We start from the raw sequence: 20,517 nt of genomic DNA on the forward strand, positions 1-20,517 counted from the left end.
TTCTGTTTGCCTATGGGCTTGGTCCGGCTCGGGCAAAGCCGTTTCTCTCTTCTTCTTTTTTCGTTTCCAAGACGCATAGCACATTGTCTGAGATGTTATGCACATATGGAATTAGAGCATCTTGAAACGACTCTCTGCAGCCTATCTTTTATATTCTCATACTGAGAGTCTTCTTAAAAATATTTTTTTTTCTTAAATTTTCTCTCTCCAATAAACTCTGGATATCTCATTTTCTATATTTTCACTCATGTGGCACCGACGAGTGAACCCCACCATCATACACACGCACATACGACTATAGTGAAAATGGTCTTATTAAGTTATGATTGTGATTTTGGTGATTAATGATAATATAATTAATAAGATTAACATATTTGTCAAGAATATATGTTAGTAGATCTTATATATGCAATACATGAAGAAGTCATCATAGCCGGGACAAAGTTTGCTCAAATTAAAGAAGTCATAAGAAGATTTGCCTTACCGGATAGTCCAGTGCTGTTGATATTGAGCTCACCGGAGCATATTTGATAAAGGGGGAGAGAGGCCTGAAGACCTCACCAGAAGTTCCGATGATTAGCAAGTGTGCTCACCAGAGTAATTCTTCTAGAGAAATGTGTCGTGCTAAAGAATGAAGGCTAAACCTCACCAGATAGTCCGATGATCAAAGCATGGTAATACCAGAGTGTTTTTTTGCCGAAGGCATAATGGAACAACCCACCAGATAATCTGGTGATCATAGGAAGATACATATCAGAGCATTTCTACCAGAGAATGTTGCAGCCGTGGAAGATAGAAGATCAACATACCGGAAGGTCCGGTGTATATGTTGTACACACCGGAGGCTTAACACCAGACTAATTTACAAAGAGAGGGTGCCAAATGTTAAAGAACTAAGTTCAAGATACCAGATAGTCTGGTGATAAAGTGATGTACACCGGATACTTTTATCAGAGCAATTTACATAGAGAAGAAGGACAAGCTTGGATGGCTTAGGATAACACTGGATAGTCTGATGATGGAGATTAAGTATATACTGGAGTGTCTGTTGTTCACAGAGTCTTGAGTGGGGTTCCAACGGCTAGTTTGTGAGAGTATACTCATCGGATGATCTGGTGTTAGTACTATTGTTCTCACCGGATTATCTGGTGTCAACAACTTTTCTGAACCGTTGGGTTAACAGTTAGTGCGCGGGTTTGAGGTTATAAATACCCTCACTCAATTATTTGAAGGTGTGGCATGTTGTTGGAGTCTTGAGGAAGCTCATATACACTTGAGAAGACATCAAAGCCACCAAAATACTTAAAGTGATTATCTAAGGCAATTAAGCATAAGATTTGAGAGTGTTTAGTACTTAGAGTGAGTTGTAGCTAGGTGCTGCAGCTTGAAAGATGGATCAAAGAGTGATCCTAGCTTGCACTAAGTGGTACGTCGGAGTCTTAGATTCTTGGTGACTTGCTGGCATTTTGGCACTAGTGGCTAAAACTTGTTGACCCTCTGATATAGTGTGGAGCAGAGACGAGAAGCGTATACGGGGACGTAGAGACCATTGCTTTGGTGGCTCAAAGTTTGAAGTGATCATGGTAGCAAGGAATCGGAAGAGAGGCTAGCGGTGAGATCTTGCCTTGGTGACTTGGTGGCTCATCCGGGTGGAGGCATTGTCTTTGTGACTTGGTGGCTCAAGAGCCGTGACTAGGTGCCGACCGTGAGTATATCCTTTGTGGAGCTCTAATGTGGACTAGGGGTGACATTAATGCCATCGATACCACGGGATAAACATCCTTGTGCCGAGTTTGCTCTCTCTATCTTATTTACGTTTTTGTATTTACATTTTTGCAATTTACCTTCTTAAATAAGTTGCAAGCGCTTTGATCGGTAGAGTAGACACACTAAATAAGTCTAGAACATATTTACATAGAAATTGATATAGGTTTATCTTGTGTAGTTTTTGGAGCCGAATATATTCTAAATATCCTAATTCACCCCCTTCTTAGGATGTCACCGATCCCTTCAATGGCCCCGCCCGCCTACTGCTCCTGCTGCTACGGCTATCCCGGTCACACCCGTCACCTGCACACAAGCATTTCATTCTCTCTCTTGTCCTCCCTCCTCTGTTGTTCCATGTCCTAGCTCCCAGCTCCCTTATATCATCTCAGTATTAGTACAAGGCTACAAGTGGTAGGGCTTGGTACTGTATGAATCCTAGCTCCTACGTCCTAGAGGCTAAGTTGGTGGGGAGGAGGAGACGGCAGCTGCATTGCAAGCAGGGGAGATTCTCGGGCTTTGATGTTTGCTCCCACTAGTCAAAGGTTTCATGACTCCGCCATCAAAATCCAATCTTGGTCCTGTTAGTGGCGGCCGACCGGCTGATTGGCCCTTGTTCGCTGCTAATTTGGTCTATGGTTCGAGGATCCTGGATGAAAGCCCCGCCTTTGGGGATGATTCGGTCCTGAATTTGAGGTTTCTTACTGCAAAGGTCATGTCCTGGGGCTGTCGGAGCGGAGGGTGGCCACCTGCGGTAGTTGAGGTCATCATCGGCGAGCCGAGTCCTAGAAAGTCCAACTTCATCGATTTCAGGGACCAGCTCGAGGGTGACGCAGGAGGGTGGGCGGCTGGGCACGGGACACCAGGGCGGGAGGAAGGGTGGTCACTGGAGGGCGGGTGCCGGAGGATAGGGAACGGGAGTCGCTCTCCAAAAGTAGGGGATGAAAGGGGATGTATTTGGCTAGAGAGAGTCAAATAAAGATGATCTTGAAGATGCTCTTAGAGCTGCACAATACTTTGACCTGAAACTTCCAAACATTCTCTTATCTACACTACATTAGGCTTCTGATTTTATGAGTAATGTCCGGTGTGACCTAGGGTGTCACAAGGGCGGATTTTCAAGAGGGGGGGGGGGCTGAAAGCCCCTACCCTGTGGTTTTCCATAGACCCCCCTACCCTATAGTGTTCCATAAAGAAAAAGGAGAGGTACGAGGGAGAGAAAGAGAAAGAAGGAGAGGCGGATCGGAGGAGTAACAAGAAGATGAGCTCATTGGTAGTCCATCCTACGTCTGCACTCAGTGTCACCTTCTGTTGAACTATTAAATAGTTTCCGAGTGAAACTAATCCAAAAAAAAAATTAGATATGACATGAATATTTTTTAGTAAGTTGGATTAAATAGATATTCCTACACAGACTAGGCATGCTAGTACACTTAAACATTAGAATATCTCTAAATATGATGTGAATCATCATCAAAATATTCTGCAATAGTTTAGAAGTGCTAGTTTCCAGGACATGGCCAAAACAAAGCACGAATAGAAGGATTTCCAAGACATACGTAATATTTTGCAGGGAAGGTCACAATTGTACTATTGTTGACTTCAGTGGTACCATTGGTGATGTCTGCCATGACGTAGTTGTTTGCTTGTTGTAGAAGATGTAGTCGTACACTGTGTGGTCGGTGTAGATGAAGTAGTACGAAGTCGTGCGCGAACAGACATAGACGAACGTGAGTTATCACACGAAAAAGTGCTCCCCAAAAGCCTTATTTGCCTTCTCCCGATGCAGGATCTCAAAGGCGGGATTCCGGAGGCCTGCTCTCTCTAACTCTGGTGCACGCTGAAGCAGGTATGGAGAAACTTATGTAGCAATAACAAAACAATGGAATGAGGGAGAAAACTTGAAGACTTAATTTCAATGTGCGCGGGACTCGTCCTTATATAGGCACGAGCAAGGAAGCTGAAGTGTTTCATCTCCTTATAATTGATGAGAGGATTAAATGGGGTGACCCAATAATTCCAATAATCCCTTTATCTCCTGAAGTTGAATCACTTCCCCTCCTGGCAACTGGCGCTGTAGGTGACACGAGAACCAGGGGTTCCCGAGTCCCGAGGCCAGGACAGCAGAGTGCCACGTGGCGCCCTCCCTCGGGGGTTATCTCCCCGAGGTCCGAGAAGACTAAGTCTCGGGAGAGGGTGCTCGGGGCCATGCACAGTGGTCCCTGAGTACCCGAGTTCCCCGATGACTCGAGAAGGCCAAGTTCCGGGAGAGGGTGCTCGGAGCCATAAACAGTGGTCCCCGAGATCCCCGATGATAAGAGAAGTCAGTTCCGAGAGAGGATGCTCGGGGCCATGAAAGTCTTGACCTCCTTGATAATATGAAGGTTGGTATCAAAGATTAGTATGTCATCAACATACAAGTACATAATAACTCCTTTGCCTCCACCATGGCGGTAGTACACACACCTGTCAGTTTCATTCACAGCAAAGCCCTAAGATGTGAGAGTTCTGTCGAACTTCTGCTTAGGTACTTGTTTAAGGCCATACAAAGACTTTAATAACTTACAGACCCTTCCTTCTTGACCAACTACTACAAAACCATCTGATTGTTCCATATAGACTTCTCATCCAACTCTCCATTCAGGAAAGTTGTCTTTAACATATTGTCTATTTTGATAAATACAGTGTCATATGTTATCTATTTTTGGATTTTTCTGACTCGGGCTCATTAAGTGTGTGGTGCCACATGGCCGACGGAGACCATTTAACAGAAACATGGCATATGCTGGCACGCGATCGGTGCATATCAATATCATCGTATGCACCGATGCACATCCCCATGCAGTAGCCACAGCTAGAATGGATTGGACGATGGTCCTGTTTGGCACAGTTTATTGCTAGTTTATGTTTTTCAGAAACTATAAACTGAAACAAATAGACTAGTTTATTGCTAGCCTTTAAAAGTTGGCACAACTAAAATTTATAGTCTTTTGCTAAAAACTATTTATGGCTTATGCTAAAAATTATTATTTTTTATTAAAAAAATTTGGGTTCTCAACGACGACCATTTTCTTGGTGACGGTTCGGCGTCAGGTGTGGAGGTATTGTTCATGCCTCCCCAGTAGTTCTACCTGCCAGTGGTTAGGACCTGGGACTTGTTCTACGTGAAATTTATGCCGTGTGTCGCGGAACATCTGTATTTTGAGCTGGAGAGACTGCGGTTCTGGGGAAGTTTCGGCGTTGGGGCTAGCTGTTTGACTTGCAAACCTTCATATGGCTTCGTTGTTCCGCGGTTCTCAGCGCGAACCGTGGAAACGCAAACGGCTTATTCTATGTCTGTAGCAGGAGCAGGGGTAGCTACTCTTTGATCTGGAAATAGAGATGCACAAAAATCAATGAGGATCCTTGCTGTACATCTGGCACTATATATGCCGGATTGTACAGAGGATAACAGGAGCTATACTTGTTTGATCACGGTTTTTCTCATACAATCTATTCATACGGATCGTACATATACATGTCAACACTGAGACCCTGTTTTGACAAATAAGGACAAATTTTCGATTTGAGTTTTCTTTCAAGTTCCTGTTCTGTATAGAGTTGGCACAAGATTTAAACTCTGTTAGTACCTCATAACACCATATAAGAAGACGTGATACTTAAAATTGTTTTGTAACATACCGAGTGTCATTTGGCTTAGATCCCGAGTTGGGTTTTGAGCCTTCTTTAGAGACAACTAGGCAGAATGACACTCTTCGCTATGTCTGTTTCGAACAAATGTAAACAAATATAATGCTGGAATATTGTGTGATTTGTAAGTTTTAATTTGAAGGATAAGATGAGTCTTTTTTAGGCTATTTTACAGCTACACTCATTGAAATGTTGTGGCTGTAGCTTTTATTTAATACAAGACTTCAATACCAGGACAAAATTGTAAATATGGCACCAATTTGCACCTAAAATGATAGAACAAATTTATTTTGCTAAGCTACTAATCATGTAAATTGTAACTTTGAAGATGCAAGAGGCTGAAAACTCAGTGTAGATAAATCATATTATCTCTAGCAGCTTAGCTTTGTTTCCATAAATTATAATAACTTTGACATTCTTTCTGTACTGAACTTTCTTGCTTTGGCTTTCCTCTGAGATTTCAGAATACAATACCCATTTACATAGTTCGTTCATACATCATAATTAACTGAGAAATCAAACCTGAATTTTCTCCATTGCTGTTGCAAGTGAATGTTGTATAGGATAGGGACATTGTTGATGTGTTTGGGCAATTCCTAGCCTCTATGCAGTTTGCTGAACTCATGAAAGATTTATCTGCCACAATGCAAAAGGATTAGTCAATGGAAATAAATGTATACCAAATTATCCAGAATCTGAACCCAACCATCATACCTTGTAAAATTAGTTGGGCGAAATTACAACATACCAAATTTTACATGAGCACACGAATCCAATAAATTGACCAAATCAGTATGATTCTTGCCACATGTGCTGGCACATTACCACTTCGGCAAAGTAAACGAATTTGTACATGAATACTAAGATTAGCTCAGAATGAGCTCAACATGGGGCTGCTGGCAGCCTTGCAGTTCATAAATTTAGGTGCTGCTGCATCTATCTTCATATAACAGATCTTAATTGGCGGTAGCACACTTAAATAGATCGGTAACTTGATTAAACTTTTAGAAACAAAAGCACCCGACGACTTTACAAAGCCTAATCCCTCGAATTCGTTCAGAAGCAGCTAATAGCACTCTTTTTGATCACTAAAATCCCTAAATCTGTCTAATCCAGCTCTAAAATAAGAGGTTTCAGGATGAAAAACAAAACACATACCTTCAATGGCTTCTACTGGTGGAGTCTGTAGCTGCCACTTGCCGCAGCAGTTCGTGACGGTGGCTCAGTGTGGCGCGGCTCGGGTGGCGGCCCCTTGAATCCGGTGGGGCGCGGCTCCGGTGGCTTTGGCCGGCGGCAGAGGAGGTGGATCTGGGCGAGATCGGGCGCGGTGCGTGAGCTCTCATGCTGCTTCAGCTTCGGCTTCGGCCTCGCCGCGGCCCCGCTCGGTGCGCTCCACACGCCGAGCAGCCCAGGAGGCTAGGAGGCGGACCAGCACCGGCGTCGGCAGGAGGCGAGCCGCTGACCTCGGTTGGGTAAGGCGAAGGGGCGAGAAGCAGACGGACGGAGCGAGCGAAGAAGAAGGCAGCGCCATCGGGGAGGTGGATCCGGGTGGTGGCAGCTCGGTTCCGGTGGGGAGTTGGAGCTGGGAGGTGGCGGCTCAGTCCTGGTGGCGGTAGCATGGATTCGGTCGGTAGCATTGCGTGAGGAGGCGGAGGCGAGAGGTGAGAGGCGTTGGCGCCTGTGGCCACCGGAGAAGGAGGTAGAGAGTATTTTTCTGTCGGTGACTGGAGCTCGCGGAGGGGAGTCTCGGGAGTTCCCTGGGCTTCGCGTGAGGTGGGGGCTGGCGCCAGGACCGGGGCCCACCTCTCATGGTCATGCTACAGTAGCTACAGTGACAGGAGGTCTGAGCTCTCACGTAGTCCGTCACCGTTAGTATATGTTATCTATCTATAGGAAAACAGCCAAACATTTTGGGTTTTTTCTAAACTTGGTCCATTCATGTTTGGTTGGTTCTCGATTAATATATTCTCTCCATTTCAAGATATAATATGTGGGTTGATTTGGTACTATCTTTTAAATTGTATTTTGATTATTAATTTCTCTTATAGTATGTGGAAGTACTTTGAATTATGAATCTAACAATATTATTTTTGTTTCACATGATTTATATACCGTTTGACTTTCTTTTGAACAATACCGTTCCACTAATTGGTGGTTAATTTTCCAAAGTTCGCGGTCTATGCTTCAGCAACCACCGAAGGCACATGATTAGAGCAGTGGGTACGGACTTCTTTACGTAGTTTGAATGGGATTTTAGGCTCCGGATATCACATCTATTACCATAGCTTTCCTTTTTTTAAAAACTGTGTTTCTATTTAATCGGACGGTTGTTTTTCTTATATTTTTTATTATATGCATCTCAGTTATACATAGATCGAAGACGGACTTTTACACATTTATATTATCTTATATAACTATAAAAACTAATAAAACTTCTACTATAAAAAATAAAGAAAAATAGAGTACAAGATACGGGGAATATTTTTTACACCCTATAGGAGTGTTTTTAAAGAAACGAGGTGTTAGCCTGACATATCTCTTTTTTGACCACTACGGTAGCCGCCGCTCTACAGCGTACAGCGAGGCCAAATTCCAAGGTGAATTTGCTGGTAGTACTAAATCATGCTGTTGTCCTTCGTCATTTCAGGAAGCGCATCGTACGCTCTGTGATTACTCGCAGGAATAAACTAGTAACTAGTCTTGCTAATCATGCATGTAGGGCTTGTTCATTGTGCGCCGCGAGTTTCTTGGAAACCCGACCAACAAGACGACACACCGACCTGGAAAGATTCGCAATCATATCCAGAATCCGATGCACTGAACGGTTTAATACAGTGAACAGAAAATCGGGTTCGATGGTTTCAAGTTCTTTTTTAAGCGCGGTTTAGGAAATCGGCATGATCTTTAACATATATTTTTTATCCTTATTTTTTCTAATTATCTGTTATCAAAAAGTTTTAAAAATATAATCATTTAAATGTATTTTTAATGATAAATCTATTATTATAATTTTTATGTGATAAATATTAATATTACTATGTATACTAACGGTCAAAGTTTATCAAATTTGTATGTACTTATTCTTAAATGATATATATTTTAGAAGAAAAGTAGTGCATGGGTCATTGGACTCGAGAGTACCAAAAATTATAAGCGGTTGATGTGTCGCGTGTTTGCGCAATATATACGCGGTAAAATCATGTAAAAAAACACCAAGAAAACTTTGAAGAATGCAACGTGACACCTACTTCTAGTCATCACACCAATAAAAGAGTGCAAATCCTCGAAGCAATATGTATTAGGGACCATGCTGCTTCATTATGAAAAAAAAGACAACACAACGAAAAAAACAACAATTACTAGTAGCACAAATTGTCCAAAAGGATCCCGTCTGCTTTCGTAGGATCGACACAGCGAAAGTGATACCACAGCCGCAAACTCGTAGCCAAAAAGATTAGGCCATCTCCAGTGACAAAAAAAAAAACTTAATGGAGCGAGATGGCAAACATGAGTCGACTCATTCCCGCCGTAGAGCGGTCAAACCATATACAGAAGATTCAAACTCAATCTTTAATTCGATGCATGATTATTAAAATAATATTTGTATATAGTAAAATCACCTGACTCTATATCAGGTCATCTCCCGAGTGTTTGGGGGCTGAGGAGAGAAAATCAATTTTTTATTAGCTATGGATCACACGCAATAGTTCGGCAGAGCGGAGAGGTGAACCGAACGCATTCGTGCGTGGCTGAAATTTTTCGTGATGGTTCGACTTGCCAGTGGAGGCGCTCTTAACGCATTTCCAACCCATCCGTCCGTCTCCCTTCCAGCCTGCCTGCCTGCCCCGTCACTTCACCTTCCATCCTCTCCCTGTCCGATAAAAAATGTGAAGACTCACTCCAACAGCAAACCCCACAGGGATATTGATCGAAACCGGTGTCTTCTAGCCGCATTGCCGCAGCCACAACTCCGTCCATCTTCTTCAATTTGTGGCAGCGCTGCCACAACCGCTCACCCACCACTCCTTCCCCCAATTTCTCGCATTCATAACACCTCCCTCCCGGTTAGAGAGTGACGCACCAAGGAGGAGAATCCGAAGCAGAATCCGAAGCAGCAGCAGCAGCAGCAGCAGTGAGTCAGCAATGCAGGGCTCCAAGACCAAGTAAGTGTTTCTCACTCCATTCTGTATTTTCGATTCCGGTTCTCGATCACTGCGAGTTCCCGGCGAGGTGGATCTCCGCGGGCGCGGGCGCACGGAGAAATGGTGGTTTCTTCTTTCTTGGTCTGATGGTGATTTGGTTTGTTGGTGCGCAGATCTGGCTCTGCCGAGGCGAAGAGCAACGGCAAGCCGCCGGAGAAGAAGGGCACGCCGCCGACCCCCAAGGACAGCAAGCCGCGCAAGCCGGCTGTTCCCAAGTCGACTGCCGCCCATGGCACGCCGCCGAGTGCGCCGCGCGCGGCTGATAAGTCCCCCGGGTCGGCCGACCGCAAGGCGCCCACGACCAAAGCCGCCCCCCGGCTCACCACGCCTCCTGAGGTGAGAATTCCAGTAATTGCTCGCGCTGCGGCGCGGAAAGCTGCGTTCTTTTTGTGGAATTCTGAGTGGTTTTTGATGGATTTCAGAAGCAAGGGAAGGCCGCGAAGCCTCCTCCTCAGGAGCTGCAGGCACTGCTTGCCGCGGTTCAAGAAGAGCTCACGACGGCGAAGGAGCTGTTGATGGAGAAGGAGAAGGAAAAGGGCAAAGTTCTGGAGGAGCTGGAGCGTGCTAAGAAGGTGGCTGATGAGGCCAGTGCGAAGCTGCAGGAGGCACTCGATGTGCAGAGGAAGCCCACGGAGGCAGCGGAGGCTGAGAAGTCCTCCACCGTCGAGTCGGAGCAGACAAGCATTGGGTCGTTGCAGAGGAAGCTGGAGAGCATGCAGAGCCAGCAGGAGGCTGATGCGGCCGCACTGCGGTCGACGGTGGAGCAGGCTGAGAAAGCAAGGTATGAGCTGGCAGATGCAATCGATGCCAAGAACGAAGCGCTCAGCCAGGCAGATGATACCATGAGGGCCGCTGAGGCGAATGCTGAGAAAGTCGAGCTCCTCAATGCCGAGGTTAAGCGCCTGAAAGAGCTGGTTGATTCAAAGATGGATGGCAAGGCGAAAAAAGCTGCTGAGAGGATTCAAAAGCTTGAGACAGAGAACTCTAAATTAAAACTTGAGCTTGAGAAAGTAAAAGCTGCTGAAGAGAGGGTGGCTGAGCTGGAGTGCATGGTTAAAGAACTTAATATTGATGTCGCTGATGCTAAGAATGCAGGATCAAAGTCGAGTGAGTTAGCTGATGAATGGAAGAAGAAGGCGCAGCTGCTGGAGGTCGCAGTAGAGGAAGCTGACCGATCTAACATTTTGAAGGGCGAGTCTTTGGATTCAGCAATGAAAGAACTGGGTGCAACAAGTACTTTGCTCCGGGATAAAGAATCTGAAGTTGCTGTTCTTCAGGACAAGGTCAGGTTTTTGGAGGATGAGGTGGCTAGGCAGAAGGGAGATATTAATGTGTCAGGCGAACGGTTTGATGCTGCAGAGAAAGAGGCGGCTGATTTATGGACAGAGGTTGAAGGGCTTAGGTTGAAGCTCCGTGCAGCGGAAGAAGAGAAATTGGAGGCCTTGAACAGCAACAAAAATGCTAGTTCAGAACTAGAGACCCTGACTGAACAGAAAAACCAGCTGGACAAGGAGCTTGAAGCTAGCAAAGATGAAGCTGACAAGGTTAAGAAGGCAATGGAAGGTCTGGCCTCAGCCTTACACGAAATGTCAGCTGAATCTAGAGAGGTACAGGAGAAGTACCTTATGAAACAAGACGAAATTGAGCGTGTCCAGGCACAGGTTGAGGAGCTTAACATGAGTCTGAAGAATACTAAGGAGAACTATGAAGTGATGCTTGATGAAGCAAACTATGAGAAGGTTTGCCTTACGAAGTCAGTTGAAAGAATGGAAGCAGAAGCTAAGAACACGCATGAGGAATGGCAGTCCAAAGAGCTAAGTTTTGTAAACTCTATTAAGAAGTCAGAAGAAGAAATAGTCGCTATCAGACTTCAGATGGATAGGACCTTGGAGGTGGTGAAAGGCAAGGAAAATGAAAACGCTCAGTTGCAGGAGAAGATGCAGCACCTTGAAGTTCAGCTAATGGAAGCTAACAGAATCAGAGAGGAAGCCAAGGCTGAGACTTTGCAATGGAAGGAAAAACTAATGGACAAAGAGAATGAACTACAGAACATAAAACAGGAGAATGACGACTTGCAGGCAAAGGAAGCAGCTGCTTCTGAGAAGATTAAAGAGCTGTCTTCCCTGGTTGCAAATGCAAAAGATGGCATGATGAATGGTGGTAACAAGGAAGACGATAATGAGAAGGCTACCAGTGAAGAGGATGATGAACCGGTTGTGGTAGTTGCCAAAATGTGGGAGAACAGCAAGTTCACTGACTATGATTCATCTAAGGAGAATGACGATGACTCACAAGCCGATTTGGAATCAAACAAAGGAGATGCAACTCTTGACAGCAACGGGTTGCACTCGATAAAGGAGAACAGTAGTAGTGCATCACCAACCAAACAACCTCGGCAGCAAAAGAAGCCTTTACTGAAGAGATTTGGTGGTTTGCTGAAGAAGAAAAGCAAAAATTAGCATGAAATCATCTGATGGTATTTCTTTGTTCTATGCCATGTGACCTCTCTTGCTTTGATTAACCATCTAGTTTCTGTGCCTTGCCCCCATCATGGTAAAGCAAATGTTGGATGTTTCAAAGAATACAAAAGGTTGATAGTACTTACATCCCTGAGTTCATTTCTTACATTTTAATGTTTGATGATCATATTTATTCATATATGCCTTGTTAATGTTGCTGTAAATGAAGCAGAGATTTTCAAATCAGTCATACTACAGAATGATTCAAGAACCTGTGAGCAGAAATGTTGAGCCCCATGTTCCTGAGCTGACATTACAGAATGATGATAGTAACGGGTAATACATTATTGGAAAGGGCCTACTAAACATGTCATACCCAGTAGGATTCTTGATGAGGCTGTTGCTCCTCAATAATGGATTTGCTCCTGCGTGTTTGAGAAAAAAATGTACACTCGTCGGAGTATATCTATCTCTTAGAAAGAGAATTCCCCGGGTAAACATTTGCCAAACTTGCTGAATAGAAAGCTCCTGTACTTCCCCTTAAGTTCCCCAACTGCAGTCGAAAGATACGGTTCTCAGTTAAAAACGAACTACACTTTTTACATACCACTTAACAGGATATTGACTATATGTAGGGTGTCGAGAACTATTTACCTCTAATATCTTCAGTTTTGATGTCTGGCAGATTGTCTGGTAATGCCAGCTCTAATAGTGTCTGTATTTGACAATTTTTGCCAGTTTATTGTCCATTCCAGAAAGGCAAGCTGAATAACACATGGAAGGAAGCTAAATTTATATTACCATCAATGTACTTTCCAGAGTGCTTAGCATTGATCAGATATGCTGGTGTATCATATTCTTTCAACTGCAAAGGTAGCAGCACATCAGTCTTCGGACGCACCTACATGTGAGAATAAGGAACTTGCAAGTGCAAGTGGGTCAACAGGAGAAGCCCCCCTGCTGTAAGCCGGGGCAAATTTACCATCGTGACGTCCAGCCAAGAAATGGTACGCAGCCTGGTTGGGAGAGAGCTTTGATAGTGATGGTATGGCATCAGTGCTGAAAGTACAAAAGATAGCAACGCACTGTTAGCAAATCAGAGTCTCATTCCTCCTTATCGCAGCTACAAGTATTTTTCATTTTAACCATCCAGACAATCGGATGTCAATGCCGCTGCTTAGCAAAAGAACTGTTATAACCTCCATAAATGACATGTTTTTTACAAGACAAATCATGTTATAAAAGCACAGATGATACAATAATCATCGCAGTTGGTTTGGTAAACAATTTCGGCTCCCTCCTTGCCTTTGTTGGGAAAAGCACAGTAGACCCTTTAGAAGAGATGACTACACCACAGTCAATGGGAAATCACCAAAGCATTCCGAATTTCTGAGCAGGACCTGATGATCTCCACTGGAGCAAACAATAATACAATAGAACCACCAAAGCATAGAAGCCTGAAAGCACACAATCTGGAAGATAAATAAGTATGTTACGGAAAGAATAAAACGAAAGAATATGAAGCAGACTCTACCAGCCTGCAACAGGGAGGCCTCCTCTCGCTAATAATATTGGGGCCGTTAAAGCAGTCAGTGCATCTTTCACAATAGTTGAATCAGCAAACGCTTTGCCACATAGGATTAGAGATAAAGCGTTCAATGTCTGCTGCTGCAAATCCATTAGCATATTGTGTTCCAGAACCAAGAACAGTCTTGACATTATTACTGCTTAAAACATTCATAAAGAAAGATATTGATTAACCTTACATTGTAGCCAACTACAGATTTTGGTGTCTTGCTAGTAAAGATATTACTTGAATGCGGGGATAAGTTAAAATCATACGTAAGAGAATGAAAAAGATAATTACCTTATGGAACTGGCAGCATATATAGTCAAAGGGGATGTGTCATGGGAAATCGCACGATCTAGTATTCTCCAAAGGACATTGGACAGAAAAATAACAGCAGAGGGGTTATCACTAATGATACGGACCTTTGCATCACATTCTATTGATGAACCAACGGCACCATCGTGAATATATAGATTTGAGATGGATGAAAGGTGAACCATCACCTAAACAAGGAAGCAGTCTGTCAAAACACAAGGAGGTGTTGGGACTCAATTAAGAAGAGGCAGATAAAATTTTTGATGCTGACAAAAAGAGGCTAACACTATTTCTGATCCATTCACGAGAATCATTGTTGAACACCATCACATTGAGGGCTGAAAACCAAAATTCAGAACCTACCAACTTCAGAAGCTTTGCGAACTGAGCTTTCGAAACATCAGGAACCCCACCGATGACATTCCCTCTTAACATGAAGAGGAATGCCAGACAAATGCTCTGCATGCTCCAGAAGCAGGCACCGAGCTATGTATTTAGTATCATATCAATTGTACGTACACATCATAACAGGACAATAAAAATTTACACATACCTGGGTAATTAGCACAACCTTTTTGAAGCTCAGATGTCTCCAAGTTAAGGAAGACCTTGTCTTTCACAACAACACCTCTTCCAGCAATAGCCCAATTAAGACCATATGAAACCTCTTGGTCTTCTCTGTGCAAAAAATCGTAGATGAAATATGTATAGACATTTGTAATGACTTATCGATTGGAATAAATGGAAATATCAAACTCGATACTTGAAGCGTCATGTGACATAACTTGTTTATTGGCACACAGCACTTAACATAGATATTAATAGCATCACGCCTCTAGGAACTATTAACATAAGGGTATGACCCTTGACCACACAGTCCACACTTACCACAGGTAGGTGATAGCATCTCATTGCTTCTATGGTAAGCGCACTGAAACTGCAAAATTCAGAAAACAAAAAAATCGTCAGGCTCCACATAGTAATACTGGCATTTCACAATCACAACTACTACGATAACAATCGTAGTTGTGAATTCGCGTTTTATACAAGGCTCGTATTAAATTCAGCAACAAATGGAGCCTTCTAACCAGCTCTTAGATCACCCAATCGCACCCACCCCGGAGTGCGGCATGCTACCTAGAAGAATCTAGCAATTAAAATTATTCACCTACTCGTCAGTTCAACGTCAGAGCTATTCGCTCACTGGATCCTTAGCTTGCTGTATGCCCAACCACTTCCGAAACCAACCAAATCAGTGCAGTTGCGGAACGAACGGAGCGAATCGCAAAGAGCAGCACACGCATGGAGGAGTGGAAGTCGGGACTCACCTGTCGGAGGCCCCCCTCCGGCGACGACGCTGCGGCGCGGGCGGCGCGGCCGAGAAAGCACAGCATGTATGCGCTTCACTTCCCCCATTCCGGGCTGGCGGCGTGTGGCGCGTGCTGGCTGCTCGCCGCAGCGGCGGAGACGGCGGGATGAATGGGACAGGCCCGCCCAGCATACACCCCTACACGTTGGCTCGGCCCATCTAAATACTTGGGCTACGACGTGGCCTGGTCTGGCTGTGGCATGTGTTCAAGTATTCGTGGGCCTTAACTATAGCACACCTCTAAATTTCATACGGGTGAAAATGCCGAAGCATCTCATGTTCACCGTGTGAACAGGTGTGAATGCATATGGTGTTCTTGAAGATGGGATTTTTCCATCTTCGCACTTAGAGCCAGGTCGGCGAACGTGGGGCGAGACGGCAGGTGCATCGGTGACCGTGGACGGCCAAGGATGACTGAATGGGTGGTGCCCGGACACGGGAAAATGGAGACGGTGTGGCGGAGCTAGGTTAGCATGGAGGTGGCGATGCCCGTTGTCACAGACGGGTGGAGGAGGTCAGGAGGGGGCGAGCCTGAAAAAAAGAAAAATAGGGGACTGTTAAATAGCAACAGCTTTACTGTAGATAATGGGCCATCAGATATACACGTAGCGAATCTAATATCTGTTGGAAACGGGCCGAAACGAACAACCGCGTTTCTATTTGAACGACACGACCATTAGGCGGCATTCTATCCGACCCAGACCATCTAAGATAGACTAGAGCGTAATTTCAGTTCCCGGAAGCTCCTCTCAAATAAAAATAAAAAACTTCTGAATGGAAGTAACCGACCAGATTCCAATTCCGAATCCAGCGAAATGAGACAACCCATTCCAGAACATCATGATCATAAACAGGTAGAGAAACTCGGAAACAATTTGCATCATACTTCATACTCAGTCCGGTAAAAAAATATTCACGTTTTAGACATGACATGGTCTCCAATATGTATTTTGATTACTATTTTTTATTAGGATGTGTTTATAAAATCAAACAAATTTATGAGATTTTTTCTACTAGGGTGTGTTCATAAAATCCAACAAATTTATGAGATTACAAAAGTATTTATCAAAATAAATCTACGTATAAGATTTGCAATATTTTAAAAGTTATTAAAAAATCAAAGTTTGACCACATCTTATCTAAAACGTCACAAATATATGACAACCCAGTCGGTAGGGCACAAGCATTAGAGGGACCCTTGACAGGAAGGGAGAAATTTTCAGATTCAGGAACACAACTGGACAAGACAGATTATCTTTGAACCACCGAATATGGATTGAATGAAGTTGATATACACAAGGATTCGACTAAATGACTGTCCCATCTAAACAGCACTTCTAGTTTACACATCTGAGCAGCTTGTCTGATGGGTTGCTTCCCAGGTTCATTCATTCATAATGTGGTGAATGGCCATCAAATAATGTTCTGATGATGGCAACACAGGTTTCTCTGTAGGCAAGTGATGGACCGACATCGGGCAGAGGTCCCGCCAAGCTGTGTAGCCATGCGAACCATTTGCTGTCCAGCCACAAGGGCCCGTTGATCCGATCTAATGAAGCCACCGCATGCTGGATGTTGATATATACAGGTGAGGTGACACCGTTTGGTGCTCATGAAGCGCCTACCGCCATTTCCAATGGTTTTTCTTGTGCCTCATCTTTTCCCAACAATGCTGGTGTGACTGAAACAACACCGATCAGGAATAATAGTGCTATTGACTGGGTGTCGTACAGGTCACTCAGAGAAGTTAACTCTCCAAGAGCAATTCCAGCCTGAATGTGGAGAGCAGAACTGATATTAGCACAAAAAGGGCGCACTAGAGGGAAACAGGCGAGCAAGCATAAAATCTGACTCTACAAACTTACCCTCACAGTTACGTAAGCAGCTGGGATGAGACCAATGAGAGTTGCCACTAAGAATGTATGGTAGGGGACATCTACTATGGGTGAAGCTAAGTTGATGAAGGTATTTGGCAATGTTGGGGTGACCCTGAGGAAAAGCATGTAATTCAACAGCTTCTCTCTTCTTTTAGCAACCTGAAATGAAAGACAATTTACTTCACATCGGTCATGAACTACAGAGTCTCAGAGGATCTTAAATCAAATAGCCTAAACGAAACGTAGAGCAATTCAGAATAAATATTTAAGCATAGCAGAAAAAAGTAAGATCTTAATATGACAACAGTGCAAAGTGCAAACCACATCGAGTAATGTTGCTCTTCAGATTACCTGTTTCTGGAAGAAACTGAGCTTATCTGGCCACAGTGAGAACACCAGTGGCTTCCCAATCATCTTCGACAGGAAATAGCACGAAGAAGCACCAGCAGTGGCAGCAAAGACCACCAGGGCCAAGCCACGGAGTTGACCAAATAGAGCACCAGCAAGTAATGACATGAATATTGTCCCTGGGATCATGAAGGTCTGCATGAAGATGTAGACAGCACAATAACCTACCAACACCTGTAGGGTGTAGTCACTAGTATAGTTCTCAAGATGGCCACTGCAAAGAAACCAATTGGATGTTAAAAAACAAAGAGCATTTCCATTTCAGTAGTAGCAATAGCAATTCCATGCACACATCAGAACTTTCATTTCAGCAATAGAAAATATCAATCATAGCAAGGAACCAGAAGGCAATGTGCAAGTCATTAATATGGCAAACAAATAGCTGACGTGTGTAGACAGATCAGATTGTGTGGGATTATCCAATACCCCTAAAGCACATGAAACACGCTAGGACCAAGTCCAAAGCATAGGGCAATTGTAGTTTGCACGAAAGTGACATGGTAATTATGAAAATAAAGTAACATGATTAAGTTACTTTTTAAAAGTTAATCCAGATAAATGCAGATTTGAATCGGAGCACCAGGTTGTAATTCAAGTTAGGTCTTCTGTCAGATCTAAAATGGTTCGCCTTATTATTGCAAAAACTTATCTTACTAATTTGAAGGAAAGTTTATAACGGTCCAGAACACAAATAAATCATCCGTTTGCAAGTCCCAAATTTACGAAAGCACGAATCGCAATTTTTACAGATCCATGCCATACTCCTTACATTGAAACTAAGAATTCGTACCAAACTAACGTTGAGATCCATTCCAAATCACGAGATAACCACTCACTAATTACTTACAAACTACCAACAATCAACTGTTCCATTCCGCAAACTTCAATCCACGAAAATCAGGTCATTTAGCATTGTAATCGCAAAAAAATGAAATCTTTATATTGCAAAAAGAAACGCGCCTGTAAATTACTCTTCGGTTGATCCACCAAAACAGATTTGCCTTAGAAATAAAATGTAACAGGCAAATCGAACTGTGCTTCAAACTAAAAGGAAGATGACAATTTACGTGCAGAGATCAACTAATAACCATAGGAAACCTTGACACAAATTTACCCCCCAAAAATGGAACCTTTCGTGAATAAAACTGATAAGAAGGAACATGTAATAAGTGGGGCAAGAATAATTTACGTGAGGATTTGGAGTTCCTCGAGATTGTGCGGCAACTTGAGGAAGCTGTAGTCGGAGTCCGGCATGGAAAGGTAGACTCCGACGAGCCCGGCGGCGAAAGCGGCGGCGACCCCAGCACCCAGCGCGGCCTCCCACACCGGGAACCTCTCCTCCCTCCCCATCTCCTCTTCCCCTTGCAAAAATCTGGGGACTGGGAGAGGAGAAGAGAGAGATGAAATTCGAGAGGAAGAAGAGGAAGAGAGCTTTCTTTGGCTCCCTCTCCTCTCTTCCCTACCCTCTTTCAGGTTGCTTTTCTTGGTGAAGTTTATATGGGAAAGGAGGGAGGAGAGAGAGGGGCTGGAATATTCTCTCTCCTGTTTTTGTTTGTTTAGCCTTTTTCTGGTTGCTTGAACAATTCCTGTTGATCGAGACCGAGCTTCAGCTCGAGTGGCAAGGCTTGCCGTTGCGCAGCATGTTCACCGACGTTCGAACCTAAGTTCGGCGCTGGTGCTCACCGAGGCTTGCTAGAGATATGTGTATGTGTGAGAGTAGAGTGTAAATCTTAGCTCGTATATAAAGTGTGTGGATAAGTGTACGTATTTGGTGTGAATATATGTGAGTTTGGATACTACTACTTGTACTTGCATTTTAAAATTGAGCTAAAAAACAGTTCAGGTTGATCTTCTATTTCTTGGTATTGGTGTAAAGATAAACATGTTTTTGGTCAGGTTTTGTTGGGTCTGTGGCATTTTGGGGACTGCAAATTTCGACCAATTTCAGATACTCGCTTCCTCTGGTTTATTTTGCTTGTTTATTTATAGCATATCACCTGCTAATTCATAAAAGGATGTTTTAAATTGTGTGTGCTTTCAGCGATATTGCTCTATTTTGTGTAAACAGGAGACAAGTGAAGTTGATGTGACATCTAATCTCCTCTGGTTGAAAAAAAGCAAGCACGTCGGTTTCGTTTCACGTTTTTTTAAGAAACTGGCAGAAGTTCTATCAATTTTTATAGTGATGGAGGAGGAGAAATAACAAAGTTTTTAAAGGATAAAAAAAGAAAACCAAATAGGGTTGCCAAAGAAAATATGGTAGCCTCTTGGCTCCCGCCAGACATCAAGCCCGAGCCTCTTGCCAAAGAAAATCCATGACAAGATTGAAAAAGAGCAAGCTAGATGCTTTTTTTTTAATGATCGAGGCACTTTGTGGTTCAAAAGACGTCTATTAGTTCATAAGATTCTTGAGCTAAGAAAGAAATTTTTGGATTATACTCATGATTCTTTGTTATCCATTCACTCGGGGAGTACCAAAATGTACCAAGATCTCAAGCGAAGATTTTGGTAGACCCGCATAAATCGTGAGATCGCTCGTTTATGTCACCTAGTGTGATGTTTATCGTAGAGTCAAAGCTGAACATATCAAGTCGGCTGGTACGCTCCAACCCTTACTTATTCCCTCTTAGAAGTGGAAGAAAATTAGTATGAATTTCATTACCGGGCTACTTAAGACCTCTCGTGGGTATGATCGATTTGGGTCATTGTGCACCGGTTGACTAAATCAGCCTATTTCCTTCCCGTCAAAACCACGCACTCTGTCAAGTAATATGCGGAGCTATAACTCGCCCAAATTATTTGTCTTCATGGTGTTCCCATGAAGATAGTCTCTGATTATGGTTCTATCTGTGCATCTCATTTC

General features: G+C 43.6%; 2 protein-coding genes and 1 pseudogene across 2 annotated transcripts; 1 reads left to right on the forward strand and 2 right to left on the reverse strand.

Moving 5' to 3' along the window:
* The first annotated feature begins 9,403 nt into the window (after nt 1-9,403).
* Nucleotides 9,404-12,260, forward strand: LOC133924871 (WEB family protein At5g16730, chloroplastic-like). The gene is made up of 3 exons (XM_062370602.1): nt 9,404-9,617; nt 9,770-9,992; nt 10,079-12,260. The coding sequence occupies exons 1-3, from the start codon at nt 9,598-9,600 to the stop codon at nt 12,113-12,115; spliced, it is 2,280 nt and encodes a 759-aa protein (XP_062226586.1). The 5' UTR covers nt 9,404-9,597; the 3' UTR covers nt 12,116-12,260.
* A 98-nt stretch (nt 12,261-12,358) lies between these two features.
* LOC133924872 (uncharacterized) lies at nt 12,359-15,487 on the reverse strand (annotated as a pseudogene).
* Nucleotides 15,488-16,620: 1,133 nt separating this feature from the next.
* On the reverse strand, nt 16,621-19,332 carry LOC133924873 (uncharacterized membrane protein At4g09580-like). The gene is made up of 4 exons (XM_062370604.1): nt 18,844-19,332; nt 17,598-17,868; nt 17,235-17,405; nt 16,621-17,141 (listed from the first exon to the last, which is right to left on the reverse strand). The coding sequence occupies exons 1-4, from the start codon at nt 19,002-19,004 to the stop codon at nt 16,980-16,982; spliced, it is 765 nt and encodes a 254-aa protein (XP_062226588.1). The 5' UTR covers nt 19,005-19,332; the 3' UTR covers nt 16,621-16,979.
* Between the last annotated feature and the right edge of the window lie 1,185 nt (nt 19,333-20,517).

This window comes from Phragmites australis, chromosome 7 (genome assembly GCF_958298935.1).
Source record: "Phragmites australis chromosome 7, lpPhrAust1.1, whole genome shotgun sequence".
Taxonomy (NCBI): Eukaryota; Viridiplantae; Streptophyta; class Magnoliopsida; order Poales; family Poaceae; genus Phragmites; species Phragmites australis.